General features: G+C 52.1%; 6 protein-coding genes across 6 annotated transcripts; 1 reads left to right on the forward strand and 5 right to left on the reverse strand.

Moving 5' to 3' along the window:
- Positions 1 to 206: 206 nt before the first annotated feature.
- On the reverse strand, positions 207 to 1,089 carry ASPVEDRAFT_81613 (uncharacterized protein; the record flags this gene model as incomplete). Its single annotated transcript, XM_040817068.1, has 2 exons — positions 207 to 625; positions 675 to 1,089. 2 exons carry the CDS (start codon positions 1,087 to 1,089, stop codon positions 207 to 209), a joined length of 834 nt encoding a protein of 277 aa, XP_040665792.1.
- Positions 1,090 to 2,069: 980 nt separating this feature from the next.
- Positions 2,070 to 2,842, reverse strand: ASPVEDRAFT_26788 (uncharacterized protein; the record flags this gene model as incomplete). The annotated part of the gene is made up of 2 exons (XM_040809947.1): positions 2,070 to 2,165; positions 2,384 to 2,842. The coding sequence occupies 2 exons, from the start codon at positions 2,840 to 2,842 to the stop codon at positions 2,070 to 2,072; spliced, it is 555 nt and encodes a 184-aa protein (XP_040665793.1).
- A 5,053-nt stretch (positions 2,843 to 7,895) lies between these two features.
- ASPVEDRAFT_127010 (uncharacterized protein) lies at positions 7,896 to 9,668 on the reverse strand (the record flags this gene model as incomplete). Its single annotated transcript, XM_040806415.1, has 5 exons — positions 7,896 to 8,899; positions 8,943 to 9,111; positions 9,175 to 9,245; positions 9,300 to 9,474; positions 9,528 to 9,668. The coding sequence occupies 5 exons, from the start codon at positions 9,666 to 9,668 to the stop codon at positions 7,896 to 7,898; spliced, it is 1,560 nt and encodes a 519-aa protein (XP_040665794.1).
- A 599-nt stretch (positions 9,669 to 10,267) lies between these two features.
- ASPVEDRAFT_26790 (extracellular proline-rich protein) lies at positions 10,268 to 10,681 on the reverse strand (the record flags this gene model as incomplete). The annotated part of the gene is made up of 1 exon (XM_040809948.1): positions 10,268 to 10,681. One exon carries the CDS (start codon positions 10,679 to 10,681, stop codon positions 10,268 to 10,270), a length of 414 nt encoding a protein of 137 aa, XP_040665795.1.
- Positions 10,682 to 13,959: 3,278 nt separating this feature from the next.
- On the forward strand, positions 13,960 to 15,507 carry ASPVEDRAFT_126526 (uncharacterized protein; the record flags this gene model as incomplete). Its single annotated transcript, XM_040806372.1, has 3 exons — positions 13,960 to 14,093; positions 14,145 to 15,105; positions 15,151 to 15,507. The coding sequence occupies 3 exons, from the start codon at positions 13,960 to 13,962 to the stop codon at positions 15,505 to 15,507; spliced, it is 1,452 nt and encodes a 483-aa protein (XP_040665796.1).
- Positions 15,508 to 16,208: 701 nt separating this feature from the next.
- ASPVEDRAFT_51304 (endo 1,5-alpha-arabinase) lies at positions 16,209 to 17,245 on the reverse strand (the record flags this gene model as incomplete). The annotated part of the gene is made up of 3 exons (XM_040814454.1): positions 16,209 to 16,282; positions 16,330 to 16,808; positions 16,899 to 17,245. 3 exons carry the CDS (start codon positions 17,243 to 17,245, stop codon positions 16,209 to 16,211), a joined length of 900 nt encoding a protein of 299 aa, XP_040665797.1.
- Positions 17,246 to 17,429: the final 184 nt, after the last annotated feature.

Genomic DNA, 17,429 nt, shown 5'->3' on the forward strand with positions numbered 1-17,429 from the left:
TTATTCCGATCAGCCACCAGACTTTGACTACGAGTCTAATTCAAGCCTGGTCGAAAATAGCTCTTATCCACCGGTTCGACGGCGTATAATCTATTTTCATCCATCGTTGCGAGCGATGGCTCTGACATTGTGTATAATATATTCCGACTCCCTATTTACTTTAAATACCGAGAAGACCGCAATCAGTTGAACAAATTGTCGCTCTCTTATCTCTCCAGCAGCTCCATCTTGTGCGCCAACATCAGACAACGCGGTGAGAGGTCGCAATCAGCATCTACCCCCAGCTCAAGAAGGCGTCGCTGCCAGCGCTCCCAGTCCGCGATGCTCAGCACGTTCTCTCTGGACCGAGTAAAGCGCCCTGGGTTAGTCGCATTGGCCTCGAGGGAATTCCTGCGCGCCGTTTGCAGTATCGTCGCGCCGGCATGGGAAATCCATTCTTCTAGCAGCGCCAGATCGCCCTCATCTTCCTGCGCGTAGTCTCCATCTAGTTTCCCGAATTGATTTGAGGCAAGCAATTCCAAGTCCGAGACCCCGTTTTCCGCATCGAAGAGGCCGCTCTGCAGGAGTCGTGCTGCGAAGGAGTTCAAGTTAATCCACTCCTGCTCGGCGAAAGAGGTTCTCCAACCTGTATAAGTGTCAGTGTAGGTTCATAGTGTAGTATCGTATATACGCACGCCAGAAATCTTGTATCAGATATTGAGTAAGACAGGGCAGATGTCTCCATCGCAAAGGCCCATTCTCTGCCTTGACCCCCAAATCGCCCCCGACCTGGCACAGCGCACTCAGCAGGGAAATCGCCCGCGCCTGGCCTGGATGCTCGCGAGGCACTAACTGCATCGTCCCAAAGAGCAAGCCCCAGAGCTGCGCCATAAAGTTTTCAATGTCCAGCTCCCTCTTTCCATCGTCCCTGTCGGTTTCCTGGAACTTTGGTGCCAGATCGTCGATTTTCGTCGCTGCCTCGGTCGGGTTGAGGAATTGGTTTGGCTGTAGCACGTTGTTGAGGATGGCGAAGAGCTTCTCTTCGCGTTCTGGGTCAGAGCTGGGCTGCTTGCCCTTGATGGATTCTAGTGAAAGGCGTGAGTCATTCATAGTGTCGATTATTCAAGCTGGGGGCAGAGTCAAGCTGAGTAGGCAGGGTTAAGACATGGTGGATTAAATAACTGTTGACCTTCAACAGGTATTCTTTATTAACTCCAGACTTGTTTATTCTTTCTTCTTGAATTGCATTCTGCTGTTTCTTCTTTCTTCCATTCAATGCGAACGAAGCTACTTTGCTGGTGAACCACTTTGTTAGTGAATGGCTTCATAGGGCTTCCTCGTATCCAGTAACCCTAACCAGTCAACTCGTATTGCTTCATCGATCTCATCCCCCAAATCCAATCTAGTTTGTGGTGACCCCACCAGTAACTGGCAATTCAACTGCGACGTGCTCGTTATATCAGTGAATCAAATGCCCAGCTCGACATCTATATAAACCCCTTTCCCCGCTCAAGGCTTCTCTCCCAGCACTCTCATCTCTCCCAGCACTTCTATATCTGTCATTGTGCAATGCAGACAGAAGGAGTAATCCAGGTCCTCGATTAGGTCTGGGATGCACCGATCTCCTACTTCCTCTTGGCCAATTCCATTTTGTCCATGGTATCGCTTCATGGTACACTTTCCCATAGCTATCAAGTTAGCCATCGACGAGCATCAGATCCGATGTCTCGACTCCACGTCGGCTGTTTCCTTCATATTAGCTATTCGAGGTAGCTCGAGAGTGGACGTTATTTTACACCACTCTTTTGAGTTGCCGTAAGAAGCATTGTCATTCTCATCGTTTGCCCAACATACGAAATGGCTTGCCGGTGTTCTTGAGCCAGAACTCCGGCAGGATTTCCTGTTCTTGCTACGTCAATCTATGACAGGCTCTTTAGTTTCGCAAAGGCGCCCTCATGGGTTTCCCTGGATATCTGGGAGGAAACAAACTGCAAGATTGACACTTGATGTTTTCGATGACACTGGAAACGCGTATGGAATTCGGAAATTTCAGCAGACCCTGGCGACTTGGATGACTTCCGAAGCTTTTTCTATGCACCGGGAATAGAGCCGCGATGTTCGAGAACTGACTGCGGTGCCTCGCGGTGTAGTTGTGCAGATGCAATGGTAGATACAGACTGGGAACCCTGTTTGCAACGTCAGTGTTTAGGGAGGTGTCGTCCACCGTAAACCCCAATCCAACATTGCTTCCGGGCACCCTTTCGATCCGAAACCTGCAGCTATGATAGTCAGGGAGTGAGCGTAGCCCGCTTTGCTAAACACCCCGATGGTTCGTGGTTGACAATCCACATTACCCAAGTGCTGTCATCAGGAATTGTCCCGTGGACAGGAGCTGAACACCTACATGGCCCAAAGCAGCAAGCTGTGGAACATGCTGCACTTGCGTAAGCCACTGGACGCGTGCTAGAAACAAGTGACTGCGCCCCGGGCTTCGCATATTATGTGATGCCATGCTCCATCTCGAACCCAGCTTGTCTACGGTGATGCTGTTGGAGATAGGGCTTTTTGGTCTAGCGGTATAGCATCTCGTTAGATGCTGCAGATCTAAAGCTACCAGAAACTTATCGCTGGACTCGTTACGCCGTGGGCAGAGACTCTTTGCAGGGTCTAGTGCAGGATGTGGTGTTGTGCCTTTTCCCTCAAAGATCTGGCTATCGTGTATGGAATCAGACACAGAACCGAGATGGCAGATGAAATGTGCTTCATGTGCGCATGTATTAGCAGATGCTGGCCACTCGTATTGCTCTGATACTCCCTCAATCATATAGGGTTTGATATCCGCAGTATCCACCATCGAAGTCATGGCGACTCTCGTTTGCGATCTATCACTACAGCCAAACCGCAATACGCTGTTCGTGTTGTGGTCTGGTATGGCGAAGAGAGAGGAATGTCTGAATCTCACCTGAGTAGCAATATTGAAGGACTTCAATACCTTTAGCGAGTCACCATGACTGTTCCCCTTTATTGGATAGCCCTGGACATTCTTGGTAGAGATTGCCTAGATCTCTGCTGCGAATGAGCCTCTTCCGATACATGGGAACAACGCTGCATTCTGGCCCATATACTGGGACGGGAGTCCACTGGCTTCGGATATGCATACATCATCACTGCTGGCCCGGTATGTTGAAAAGCGACGCTGTTGGTCAATTTTGGGCTTGGACAGGCTAACCATCACTATGCCACGCTGGCCACAAATCCGCCAAAGCATGAGAAGGTGTTGGTCCAGATGATAGGTATTTACGACCTCGTGATCTTGGTGGCCAGCTGCTATCAAGAAGACCTCTATGACTTTCCCTCTATTCCCAACTCCATACTCATCTTGACAATTGGTCGCTGCCACGAGATAGCGCCATGGAAACTGCACCAAGGGGAAACGGAATGCGGTCGTACAACCCTTTTACCAATCATAGTCGTGCAGACTGGACAAAAGCAGACGCAGTCTTCCCTTACATGGCTTGGCCATAATACCCAAGGCTCCTGTGCCAAGTTGGTGGCAGATCTCAAGATGCTACTACGTTGGCTTCTTGGTCTGCACCCTGTCGTTTGATGGATATGGAGGCATCCATCCCAGACAGACTGGTTACGGGATGAGGCTATACTGGTGATATGAAGCAGGGCAACTGATGGAGGGGTATGGGCGAATCTTTTAAGCAGGGAGCTCTCGGATATTGATGAGGTGACCAGTCGAGTGGACTTGCATTGCCTTCTCCCGGTGACTCGCAACAATGTAGCGGTGAGAAGAAGCGCCGCATGTGCGTTTCGACTGACTAGCAGATACAAAGATATCTCTGCCAATTCCAAAACCAGAACTGCTGGATCTCTGTATAAACTCAACGCAGAGAGCCGATGGCTGCTGGATGAAACCAACGCCAATGACGTTCTGCCTGGTGTCCTCGCTCCGATCTACCACCGTTCCTACACTGGCAGCGAGGGTAGCTTCTTGTCTTTGGTCTTGCCGAAGACCCAAGTGGCTGGAGATTCTGTTTGACAGGCAGTTTCCCTGTTTCTTGGGAAAGAGAGTCATCTATACTACTCAACTTCGATTCAGAGCGGCATGCAAACCTCCATCTGGCATGGACAGAGTCACTTTCAAACTGCCGGCTATGACGACAATGGGGCATTGCTACCTGGACATCGAGTTCGAGAGGACGGAGTTGTGGTAGATCAAAAGGGACCAATTCCTTTTTGGCCATACCGGTACCCCCAGACGCAACAGAACGGGAACTTCATAAAGCAGTCTTGACAACGGAGCAGATGCACTTGGCCCAGTGCCAGACTCGATGCGGATGCGGACGCCGGGTACCTGATTATCCCAGTGCCCAACAGTCTTCAATATGGGACTTCTTGTCTCCTGCAGCTTCGCCTATTCCTGACTACTGAAACTGTCCCTGTTCCGCAGGGCTTCAATGGATAACGACTTATTAGGGCTAATGTATACGCATCGCAAAATCTACTTTTGTAGATCAACTGATGAGAGGAAGCATTTACACAGCTATGTCGATTACCTGACGCTGATTTTTATCATCTTGAAATCTGTAGTGCTCTGCTACAGCAAGCCGCTTCATGTCGACAAGCATTCGACGCGGCAATGAAGCAGCTATGGACTTAGGGCTTACTTGGTCTATAAATTTCACGAATGTCCCACTCGGCATTATACAGAACTCCGCGGTCACCGTTTTCGAATCCCGACGACGGTGCAGAAACAGCGTCCGAAACCCCAGTATTTGTCCACAACAGCATTTACTTCAAGGCAGTCGTGGGATCCCAGGACCAGGCATGTCTCTACAATTGTCGCCACATCGATACTCCTGTATCCTTATGCAATGAACGACAATCTATGTAAAATGAAGGCTGACGGTTGTCTGAGTCCACCTCCGAGCCGCTGGCTTTCAAGTGCCCGCAACTACTGGTTATTGAGTATCATCGCTGCTTGGATAATATGCGACATTCTCACGTTCACTACAGGGTCGTTTTTTGGATCCAGGGCAGACTACTTGACACGCATTGTATTCTGATGAACCGAGCTACGGTCAGCTCGCGGTATCTAGTTCGAATGGGTGCAGTATCGCGAGTCTGTCGGTGTCATTCTTGGCCCTGATTAACTCATCGACTGTCTGTACGACGCGGGCAGTACTTACTCTGGCCTTGCCTGTAATATTATCCATGAGTAGACAACCATCCGACAAGATTACAAGAACACCAGGCACTAAGTACTGGCAGCATGGTCGATGAACGCTAGTCAAGTGGCCCAAGACGAAGATGAGACAGATGGCTGCCCTTTACCATATTATTCTCTTGCAATTCTTGCAAACGGCATGCTGTCGAATATAAACTTATCGCTGCCGAATGATGCATCTACGACTTCATCCTCCATCTCTGGGGGATTGGGCAGAAACGTGTATATAAGATAGGTCTCCTCTCCAGGACTTTCCTTCTTCAAGTCTTCAAAATTTTCCACTTGGTAGGATTCCCCTCTCGCGGGTTTCATATATCCGCGAGTCTTTAGCTGATATAGTCTCTTCGCAGAATACTTTGAAAAATGTCTGCCTCTGCTGGCCTCCGGGCCCTCAACCGCGCCTCCGCCGCCGCTGATGCCCTCTTCGCTGCCCTCGCGGGCATGAGCCGTTCCCCCCCCCCCCCCCCTCCTCTCTGAAGAGGAAGAGGAGCCCTCCGCGGAGGGAAGTGATGTAAGTCTATACTCTGTCTCGCGGGCCTGGTTAAGAAGAAGGGTGGTATCCCGAACAAGCCGCAACGAATCGCTGCCATGCCGCCACAGTACGTCGGGGGTGATACGGCACCCGTCGCGCCTGTGATCCCTGTTGGGGGTCTACGTGATGATGATGTGTTTGGCATGACTGTGGACGACCTCGACCAGTTTGGGGCGGCCTATACACAACGTAGCACACCATCTGCCACACACAGCTCCCATACGCCCAAGCCAACCATAAGTTAGCCAGGCCCCTTCCGCGGAGGAGGAAACCCCTGCCCCTGCGCCTGCTCCTGATTCTAAAGATATCTGAAAGGCCATGCTGAAACGGCAGCCAATGGGTAACATCTCCGAAGATTTATAGCCGTCTCTATTGGCGTTGAGGTGAAGTCCTGAGAAGTTGCATGTCAATAACTTCAACAACGAATTGATCTTCTACCATGGCCATGGAAAGTGACCACTCCGGTTGGTGATTTGGTGGACTAGCTGGTCTTGTCCACTGTTCCATGCACTTCCTGTTTGCTAGTCTACCAGTGATGGTATCGCATCATCTCCGACGAGAGTCATGAAGAACGTCGCTGGCCATAAAAATCATGCCAGACACGCCTGGCTGAATAGACTCCATCTCCGGTCTGCATGATACTTTCAGTACTGGAACAGCGGTGTTCGCAGGCGTCAGTATTCGATCAAAGCGTACAACCAAGTGAACCCAGACAAACGTGTCCAGGGTCTCAGTCCAGCGGCCTCAGGGCTTGTTGGCGTGACAAGACTAGGGGAGAGTTGAAGAGTTGGTCGAGATATGGTTCTTTAGTCCCATCAGACCACCGTTTTCTCCTCACTATGGGGATTCTTATATTTCCAACTGCCTAGCATGGCTGGAAGTGCCTGAATGAACGGTGCTAGCTTTACAACAGCGCATCCTCGCAGCCCTCAAACATATATCCCGATCGTATTCGAGAGAACAGAAACATGTCAACTCCCTGGTCCTTGCCAGGTCTGCTCCACGCAATACACATGGTAAGCAGCATTGACTAAACCACAAGATACGATATAACAGTCCTTCTGAAGATGGGGCATCTATTTACTTGCCGATATAGAAGACAAGTCCAGACAGTATAATCGGATCAGGGCCGCATTTAGCATCGTGAACGACAGCTTTTGCTACCAAAATCATTTACTATAATGGATCCGTGGATTGTCTCGAGTTTGATCCACCAAAGCAGAGTCGGTGAACCTACTACTGACCACACTGACCTGCAAAGTGAAGCTTTCAATTGCCATACAGGAAGAATTTCGTAGGTCTATCCAGGTTCCCCCTCCGTGCCCTACTTGCAGACTGGGTTAAGAAAACCGAGAAAAGACGATTGTTTCATTCAACGAGTCACATCCTTGCTGTCCATGGTACAATGTGGAGCGTAATCCTCGCTTCAATGTTCCCCGTAACAGAATACGCAAGGGAATTATAACTCAGAACCCTGGATCTTAAAGATTCACGTCTGGGTAGATCTACAATTGGATTGGCAATCACGGAATACGAGTGATCAGAGTCAGAATGGACTATTTCCATAGTATGGACTATTTCCATAGTATGGGCATTAAAACGAACGCCTCTTCGGTTTATAATATTTACGCGCTGGCCCTTAACCCTGTGGCTAACCCTAACCCGTATGTTCATGGACGCCCTGGGTCTAGAGTTTACTAATAGAGGCAGGCCAGACCCAAGAGGAACGTGCGGCAGCAGCAAGTTATTTCAATAATCAAGACTCACCTTCACCTGTGGTAGATACAGCCTAAATCTACATCACGCCTGCGCTTCATTGCAGAGTGGCTGTCCAGCATCCCGTGCATCCTGCAAGCGCAATCATCCAGGCCTATACTCAGGAGGTATGGCACCTTTTCAGCGAGCATACCATCCAGCGAGTCCCTCGGTGGGAAGTTCGCCTCTGAAGCTCAACACTTATGACACTCTCCATGCGTGGAAACTATCAGAGTTCTTCTATAATTGTTTTGCCTGTCCATTTGTAAACTTACAGAGGCCAGACACCGTGGAAATTGAATAGCCTCAGTTCTTTATGTCTATAAGTCTAACCCTACAAGGTGGACCAATCTTTGTCAAACGGGATGTTTCTCCTGTAACTACTCAAGAACTTTAAACAACACCACTCTTCCCCCTGGACAACCCCCCCAGCCACCCGCGACTCGTCCCCCTCCGGATCCCCTTCCCAGCACACCAAAACAGCACAATCATCGCATTATTCACCACCGCAACCGCACAAAACACCCCAGCAATGACAACCGCATACCCGCGCCCCACAATCCAATCCAGCAGATAACTGCCCATCCCAAACGAAATCGCCTGCTTGCCCAGGTTCATGGCAATCAGCATCTCGCTGACGTCTGCAAAGTAGCTATCCACCGCGTACGCCAGCGTGAATGTGAAGAAGAAGTATGCCCCGAACTGTACCATTGCAACGCCCGCGAAGAACCCCGTCCAGTGTAGTGATTTCTCGGCGGTGAGTCCGTAGACGATTAGACCGGCGGGGGCGAGAAACACACCCGGGAGGAGAGCGGGGAGACGCATCTCGGCTTCGCGGATGTTGGCGTTGCGGCGGGTGAGCTTTGCGGCGATGAGGTCGGATGTTGGTGTGAAGGGGAGGGCGAGGGCGAAGCCTAGGATTGTGGCCAGGGCGATGAGGCCGGAGGAGGTCTGGGGCCAGGAGTAGGGGGGTTCGGTGATGAGGAGGGGGAAGGTGTAGTTGAAGGTGAGGGCGCCGAGGCCGATGTAGATGCCGAAGCTGGTGATGACCCAGAGCACGGCGGGGACGAGGAAGTACGCGAAGGAGCGGACGATTGTTGCAAAGAACTGGGCATCGTGGTCGATGGGAGCCCACGGCTTCAGCGTCTGGAGAAATGTCTTTCTGGCTGGAACCGCCTCGACCTGCGTTGCTCCGTCTCGCTTTTCTTGACTCTCCCACGGCTCAGAACCAGATATCTCTGGACGATGAAACCTCGACTCCTCAACTAAGAAGAAAGAAGCCACGAGCAGCGCACCCGCAAAGGCCGCGACGACATAGAAGAACAGACGCCATGAGTATCCCCCAGCCAGCATGTATCCTGCATACAAAGGGCCAGTAGAGCCAAGACAGAGGCAGACTAAACCGTTAGCATGGCACATATCCGGAGTATAGGGAAATACCAGTATAATACCCAATCCGCTTCCCCCGCTCATGCAGATAGAAGATATCATTGACAAGCTGCACGGGCAGAGACTCACACACCCCACTGCCAAAGCCATGGAAGACGCGCGCGGTCATGAGTCCAGAGAAGCTTGTTGCTCTGGAGGCGCCAACGAGGCCGGCGAGGAACTATACAACAGTAGCGCATTGGCACCGCCCATCACAGTATACCATCAAGTCATCAAGACCTACCGTCGCCATAGACAAGAGCGTCACAATCCTTCGGCCGAATTTCAGATACATCGGGACCAGAATCAACGAGCCTAAACAATTAGAAATGCATGCCAACTCGGATAATTAACAGCCCAGGAACACACCAAACCCAAACGCCAGATTGGGATACGAAATCAAGCCCGACGCATCGGCGTGCGAAATCCCAAACTCCTCCGCATAGATGCTGATGTACACCGAGGGCCCCACGAGCGAGCAATTCCCCAGGAAGGAATACACCGAGACAATCACAAGGATGGCATGCTTTTTCCATGCTGGCCACTTTAGCCTGTCAGCCACGAGTGATTTTTCGCATCGGGTGAAAGGGAAAATACGAGAAGAGGATCATTAGGATCATCAGTGGGCACAGGGTACAGCGCCTGGCCGTAGCTTGAACTGGTGGCTTCTCCTTCTGCAGCAGTGAGGTCGACTGTCCCCGGGATTGCGCCTTCGCGGGCGTGACTAGGGGATGGCATTTTGATTAATTGAACGAATTAATAGATAAGTGGATTGGATTGGGGGAAGATCTTATACGAGCCCACCGGAGAAGCAGGCGGCTGCCACTTGCGGGGCCGTTTGTGGGACGGTTTCTGTCATATTAAGCCGTGCAGGGAATCCTGCAGAAACACTCGGGCTTATTTGATGTCCTCGACCGGATGAATCTGGGGTCGATGTGGAGGCGGGTCAGGTTGCGGGGACTTGAGGGGAACTTAGCGATGGACTCTGCAGCAACGAGCAGCATCAGAGTGCGGCCCCACAGACTAGCCTGTTAGACCCTTAGTGGACTCCTTCGAGTTGTTGTTCCTGGTTAGGCTACTGGTGAGGCTACTGGTGAGGCAGTATAGGACAATTGACCATGCATTAAGCTAGATACATCGTGCCACTAGCCGTCGACTTGGCTGCCATGACCAACTCTTGTCTATCACTCTCCTCCACTAACCACATCCAGAACCCTTCCTGTCCACCAGACCATAACCCAACATCCGACCGGCAGTGTTGTTATACATGTCGTGCAGGTGCTGTTCGTACGCTCGTTCGAGGCTGAATGAAGCGAGATTCACGTTTCACTCATCCTTTAGTTGCGGAAGGGGAACCCGGTGGGGGTAGGGAACGGCAGCGAGCTGCTGGGGGTGCCGCTGGGGGTAGGGGAGCCGGTGGGGGCTCCAGGGCCGCCGCCAGGTCCGCCAGGGCCGAAGATGCTGGTCAGCCAGTCCCAGCCAGGGAAGCCGCCGTCCTGGTCATCGCCGAACTGGCGCTTGACGAAGCCAGTGGGAGTGGGAGAAACGCTGGCGCTGCTGCTAGGGGTGGCAGTGCTGCTGGGAGTGGCGGTGCTGCTGGGGGTAGCAGTGCTGCTGGGAGGACCGGTGATCCAGGGAGGGAGCTCAGTAGGGAACCCAGGAGGAGGGGGCAGAAGACCACCCTCCTGAGGAGCAGGAAGGGCAAGGGCACAGCCGACAAGGCCGAGAGAGGCGACGATAGAGAACTTCATCTTGTTGTATAAAGAATGGTTTTCTGGTTGGAATATAAAAGGATTGACAAGACCACGAATACCGGATTCGTTCAAGTGAGTGGAAGTGGATCAAACTTGACTGAGAAAGTGAGTGGATTAAGCAAGGTCAACACCAAGTTGTCGAGGAGATGGGCGCGCTCTTTATAGCTTGAGAAATATTCAGGAGCTGGCTTTTGGGGGCCCCAGGGACTCCATGCTAGCGTAAGGAACGGAGACAGGGCTAAGATTTGGCATAGCTTGTTACCCACATGCTCCCGCGACAAGCACTCCAGGTTGGATACTGATGGAGGGTCCTGAAACCACGCTCTGGCGCCTAAGACCGAGCCGTCCGGGAATTTAGCCAGAGTGGCCAGTGCAAGTGGCCCTTGCCGCCAGGGACCAGGGTGCTTGCGAATTCTCCCTCGGAAATCCCGCCAGTCGAGAATCAAATGACGTGCCCTGCTTGGTCGGCAGTCCGAAAGTCTCTCTGGACCTTGGGGCCATGCCGAGAGCCCTGAACACAGTTCTTGTCGAGTCGCGATGCCATGTGGATACAGAGCCGTGGCTGATTGTTGCAGACAAGGTCTATCAGTCAACCGACGGATACGAGAGATAGCCCTGTGGCGTTACATCCGACTCTCACCCGAGAACCCAATCCCATCCTAAACCCTTATAGGGCCCAACAGGGCTGATCACTATTTTCTGAGCCGGCCAACGGCATTGATTGATTAGATCGTTGACCCGTTCGAGGCGGACGCCGTGCCGCAAAGCAAGTACCTGGGATTGCAAATCGCTATTCAACGTCCAGGATCACGCGAAATTTCAACAGAGGCAGGGTTGGCCAACTCATGGCAAGAGAAAGAGATTGTTGCCACAGGCGCACGGAGAAACAGTGGTGCGGCCGGCGCTGGCTGCTGAGCGCGCAGGGCAAGCCAACCTCCCGTGTCGCTGTGGGGAAGGATCTTCACACAGTGACGAATCCTGCGCTAAGAGGTGCTTGATCCTGGCGCCTGAAACGCCGTGTGTCACGTTTAATTCGACCTGCCGGGCTTACAGCTCCAGTGGGAAGATCGACGCCTTCCTTAGCTGTTCCTGTTGCGAACAACAGGACTGAGCACGGCATGCCCGAAACAGACCTCATTCGGCCCCTGCAGGGTCTGATGGTGGTGGGAGACTCGCAGATACACGAACGGGCGCATGCACAGCCTGCACATCCTGCACATCACTCGCTTCTCATCTTCATCATTCTGGCAGAATAAGACGAATGATGCAGGCCCGGCAGAATTCCATGGTTTCTTCCATGGTCTCGTCCGTCCGCAAACGGAAATTCCTAATCCGGCGATCAGCAAAACCCACCAAGGGCCAGAGTCCAGCGGCGCTGCAGCTTGCAGCCTCCAGCTCACAGTCGCTGGCTTGGTAGCGAAACCTGATCGGCCACCCACCAGGAACAGCCTTGCCCCGTTACACTTGCTGCCTGCCTGCCGCCGATCCGTGAGGACCTGCAGTGGCTTGAGTTTCGATTCAGATTCGACGTCTGAGGTCAGATTATGACTACATTCCTGCTCGTATCTCGACACTGACGTGTCTCAATCAATTGACGAATTGTTGCGCCGTGGTTCCCGCGTCTCTAGAAATTTCGCTGGCAATCCAGCCCGCTGTCAACTACGGGTTGTTGAAGAATGGAACAAGGGCCAGTTTGTCCGTTCCCTGTTAGGGCACAGACGCCGGGTGAAACCCCCGGCAATATTCCGAAGAAAGTCTGTTCTCGGGGGTTTGGCGGCTTTGAGGGCGTGGACAGGAACCTCCCTCGAAGACGAGACATCCTCAAGCAGATAAGATCCGCAATCGTGATGGTGGAGGCCAAAAGTGGAAACTAGACTCCGTCACGAAACCCCAAGTCAACACGAACGTCACAGGGACGATCCTTTCCCTGGCGTCCTCTGGCGCACAGCGTGCCGTGCCTCAGCGCCGCCGGTGGCTAAATTAACGAGCTAACTGTCAATAGTCGCAAATAGTCTAGGCCTTGTAGGGTGGCCAGGGTCGCAAGTGGAGAGATGAAGAGAAGAGTCTGGCCTCTCGACTGATAACCGAAGCCCTACGGAGTACAAGACATCCCAACTCGTATCTGGTAGATGAGGACCGACGGCTGCCCTGGGATGAGCTTCCCCTCTGGGCCGTGTTACCCAAGCGAAGAGAGCCGAGCAGAGCTCATCCCACCCCGGGTCTCAGGCTCGCCAGTACCGAGACGAGCTCGGGAGTCTGGGCTGTCACCCGTCTCAGAGTTATCGATGATGACATGTACTCGGCTTTCTTGCGCAACAATGTGGAGGGGCAGTTTGGGTTGAATAACTTGCATTGCATTGTTGCCACTGATGAGCCGCGATTGTGTTGTTTCAGATAGATCTCGAAATTGGTCCAGACAACTTAATCTAAAAGACGGGGAAGAAATCAGAGGAACTGAGACAAAAAGATTCGAGGTGCTCATCTTTTGCCGCTGTCAAAGGATAAAGCCGTGCTGGAATCCTCCCGTGGCTCCGTCGGGGGTTCTGAAACTGGACACTCAGGGGCAAAGTAAAAGTTCTGGAGACGGATGTTTCGGATGAATGGCGGCAGCCGGCCATGTTAATTGCGTCACTAGATGGAATCATGAAGTCCATATTTTGAATCTCCAGGACGCGACTGAGACTTGAGAGTTGCGAGAGTTCACTTTGAGACTTGCATAGCATGCATAACAGAATGCATTTCCTGCTTACATCATCTATGTCTGCATATCTTATCGGCCGATAAGATAAATTACCAGCGTACCGCGCTTTCAACTATATCTATACCACGCCCACAGCAGAAAACACCAGCACCACAGTCTTCTTTGTCAAATCCAGACCATATAAACCCTCAATAGGGATCCCAGAGACCATTCTACCTTCTTTTCCCGCGCTGAAATCCATAACTCAGCACCAAATAGCAACCACCATCCAGCCAATAAAACTCGCCAATCCCAAAAATACATCCCAAAATGATGTGATTTGAGCTTCGAATGTGATAATACCCGCTAGCGGTAACTTATCCCACCCCTCCACCAATCACAGCGGCGTCTTTGGCAATGGCGACGAAACGGCGACGAAAAATTGAAGATAAGGCCCGCCGGCTCGTTATCGATCATCGATCGCAGGTGAAGCTTTAAATAAAGCAGTGAGGGGCGCTGCTCTGTCTGTGTTGTGGGGTAGGTCCAAAATCCCTAGGCCACCTATACTCAGTATTACTGTAGAGAAGCCTGAGCCATGTCCCCTATCAAGCGTGTCGCTGTCATCGGCACAGGGCCGTCTGGCGCTATTGCAGTGGATGCCCTGGTGCAGGAGGGCGCATTCGATGTTGTCCGAGTGTTTGAGCGGCAGGAGAAAGCCGGTGGTAACTGGTATCTATCCACCATCGAAAGTGAATGAAGTGAATTGCTAACGGGGGGCAGGGTATCGCGAGAAACCGAACAGGCAGAACCACTAGACATCGACAGCCTCTCAACACGCACGGCAGACAAGCCCGTTGAGATCCCCGCAAATCTACCGCGGTACACGCCCTCTGTGACAGCGCACCGCTACACAGATTCACATATCTACCCGGGGCTGCATACGAACGTGGACGCCTCGGTCATGGAGTACTCTGGGCCAGAGGAACGGATCCCTGAAACCCGCTCAGACTGGTCTGTTGGGCTTCACGGGCCTGATACGCCGTTCCGGCATCATCGGGTCATCCGCCAGTACGTCGAGGATCTGCTCAGTCGGAATGGGTACCAGGATCTTGTGGAGTATAACACGACCGTTGAGCGAGCTGTCAAGGACCCCGAGACGAATACGTGGGTTTTGACCCTCAGGAAACCTGGGCAGTCGCGGAAACTGGACTACTGGTGGACCGAGACGTTCGATGCACTGGTGGTTGCGTCTGGCCATTACCATGTCCCCTATGTACCGCCTATCCCCGGGTTAAAGGAGTTCGCGGAGAGATATCCCGGTTGCGTGGAACATGCGAAGCAGTATCGTGGACCGAAGAAGTATAGAGGAAAGAAAGTCATAACCGTCGGCGCCTCCGTCTCCGCCGCAGACACGGCTGTAAGCCTGATCGACTCTGCGCAATCACCCATCTACGCTGTCGTGCGCGGCAAATACAACATCTACTTCGGCGACGAAGCATTCAAGCATCCCAAGATTGAGCGTCGTCCGCCAATCGCCCGGATCGACAGCGACAATGAGGCCAGGACGGTACATTTCGAGGATGGCACCTCCATTTCCGACGTCGACCATCTTATCTTTGGCACAGGGTTTACGTGGACTCTACCATTCCTGCCACAGATTCCAATCCGCAATAATCGCGTTCCGGATCTGTATCTACACGTGTTCCATCAGTCGGACCCGTCACTGGTGTTTTTGGGCGCGGTATGTCTTGTCTTCTATTGAGCCTAAACATAACTAATTAAACAGGTTGGCGCCGGCCTAACGTTCAAAGTCTTCGAATGGCAAGCTGTTGCCGCAACGCGCGTCCTGGCCGGAAAGGCTACCCTGCCACCGCTCTCCGAGCAGAAGAAGTGGGAGGAAGACCGGATCGCGGTCAAAGGCGACGGGGCAGGGTTCCTGATGGTGTTCCCTGATTTCGAGCAATACTTTGAGCAGCTCAGAGCGCTGGCTGGGGAGCCCGCAAATGGAGAGCCAGGCAGGAAATTACCAGAGTTTGACCGGGCATGGCCGGATGATTTCGCCGCTGGACATTTGCGGAGGATTAGAATGTGGAAGAGGGCAAACGAGGCGGCCGTCGAGGCTGGAAAGGGTTTACTTAATTAATGAACATGCCCTTATAGATACACTTCAGCATATCTACCCGTATCATAATGAAGGGGTTGCACCTTCCTAACCTGTGATACAGTCGCACCTTCCGTATACGTACTTAAGATATATATCAAATTTGGAAGGCGCCAGTAGTCATTCGTTCCTTCCTTAGATGGCAGTTTCAGTCTCACTCCAGACAAAAGTTGCATGGTTCATATAACAAGCCAAAGTGTGTTGAGGCAGAATACCTGTTAATAATTCATACTCTATGTCTATGTTTATATCATCTATTCTAATCTCTACGGTCATAACCATTTCCAAAACTCCTAACAGATCCAAATCGTATATCTCATACAGCAAAAAACGCCATCAAGCCTGGAATCGAAGAATGTTAGAAGCAACGCAACAAGACAAGTAATGGAACGATCCAGTTGGCGAATTAATCCTTGCACCAAGACCCCTAGGAGAATATACGTACACATATTTGCAATTATTGGGTGCATGTAACTTGGGAATACTCGTACACCAGGGCTCTTGGGCTCTTTGTGGGCGGACGGATCAGTGGGTTCGGGCTCGGGCTCAGGCTCTGGCTCTGGCTCTGGTTCAGGCTCAGGTTCAGGTTCAGGTTCGTTGTGGACTTGGTACTGTGGTCGTTTGTCGCTTGGGACAGGCCATCCATCTACATAGTCGAGGTAGTTCCATCCTAGTTGTGCGTCCTAGGATGCGTCAGAAGAAGTAGATGATATGTTTGGAGATCCTACCTTATGGCGGACACCAATGGTCGTGTTCACTATGGCATGTCAGTGGTTGAGAGTAGCAGCAAAGTGTAAGACGCACAGTAATGATAGTATAGAATGTCGGAACTGCCATCACTGCCGGACAGAACACCCAGCCCACCTGGGGCATACACTTCCCTATGATTCGAGCCGTATACGATAGAGCCGCCTCCCTCGAGCAGCTTCTTACCATCCCGGTCAGCGAATGGGCCGTGGACGCTCGTAGACCTTCCAACACGGATACTATACTCATCCCCCTTCCTCGGGAATCCTTCGATGGGGAAATGGCAGCATTGCCCATGACTAAACCAGGTATAGTAGTACGGGGCCTTGTAGCTGAGGAACGAACCCTCAATAGGCTTGAGCCTCTGATTCGGCACATAGGCAAGATGGTCCGGATTCGGCCTTTTAGGGTTGGTAATAGATAAAGTCTCCGTCAATGGGATCTGGAATATACCATTCCAGTAGCTTCCATATTGCAAGTACGGCTTCCCCGACGTAGGGTCCACGAAGAACGCCGGGTCGATCGCATTCGTCACGCTGTAAGGATAGACATCAGACAGACGGCCCTTGCCAGTATTAAACAGGGCGCCGTGGTCCGTCCATCAACCGGGCTCGATGGAATCAGACGAAGCAAGCCCAATCGCACTATTCCGCCGGCCATTTCTACTAATGGAGTAGAAGCAGTAGAAGCGACCCTTCCACTGCGTCACCGTGGGTGCCCAGGGCCGCGAGCGGTTCTGTTTCCTGACGATGCTGTCGCCATCTAGTACCGTGCCGATCTTTTCCCAGGGTCCGGAGAGCTGGGATGATTTGAAGATGGGGATCTTGATTCCGCCTTTAAACATGTAGTAGTGGTCGTCATGATATATGATGCTGGGGTCGTGCGCCGCCACATTGCCTATGTTTGGGAGAGGGTAATGCGTGGTGTCGGAGAAGACGTCAGACTCTATTGGCTGTGCTGCTGCGAGACACATCCAGAAGATGAGCCCCAGAAATGTGATATGTGCCATTGGCGTCTTGGACCTGGGCGTGACGGTCCCAGGAGGAAGGAATCGGGTCGATCAAGAAAACGGCGAGGGATTCGTAACTCAAAGCATATGGCGCAGGGATGCTCCAGCCATCGTCATCGCATACAAGATTGGCGCCAGATCAGAGCTG

The sequence above is a fragment of the Aspergillus versicolor genome, assembly GCF_001890125.1.
Source record: "Aspergillus versicolor CBS 583.65 unplaced genomic scaffold ASPVEscaffold_3, whole genome shotgun sequence".
Taxonomy (NCBI): Eukaryota; Fungi; Ascomycota; class Eurotiomycetes; order Eurotiales; family Aspergillaceae; genus Aspergillus; species Aspergillus versicolor.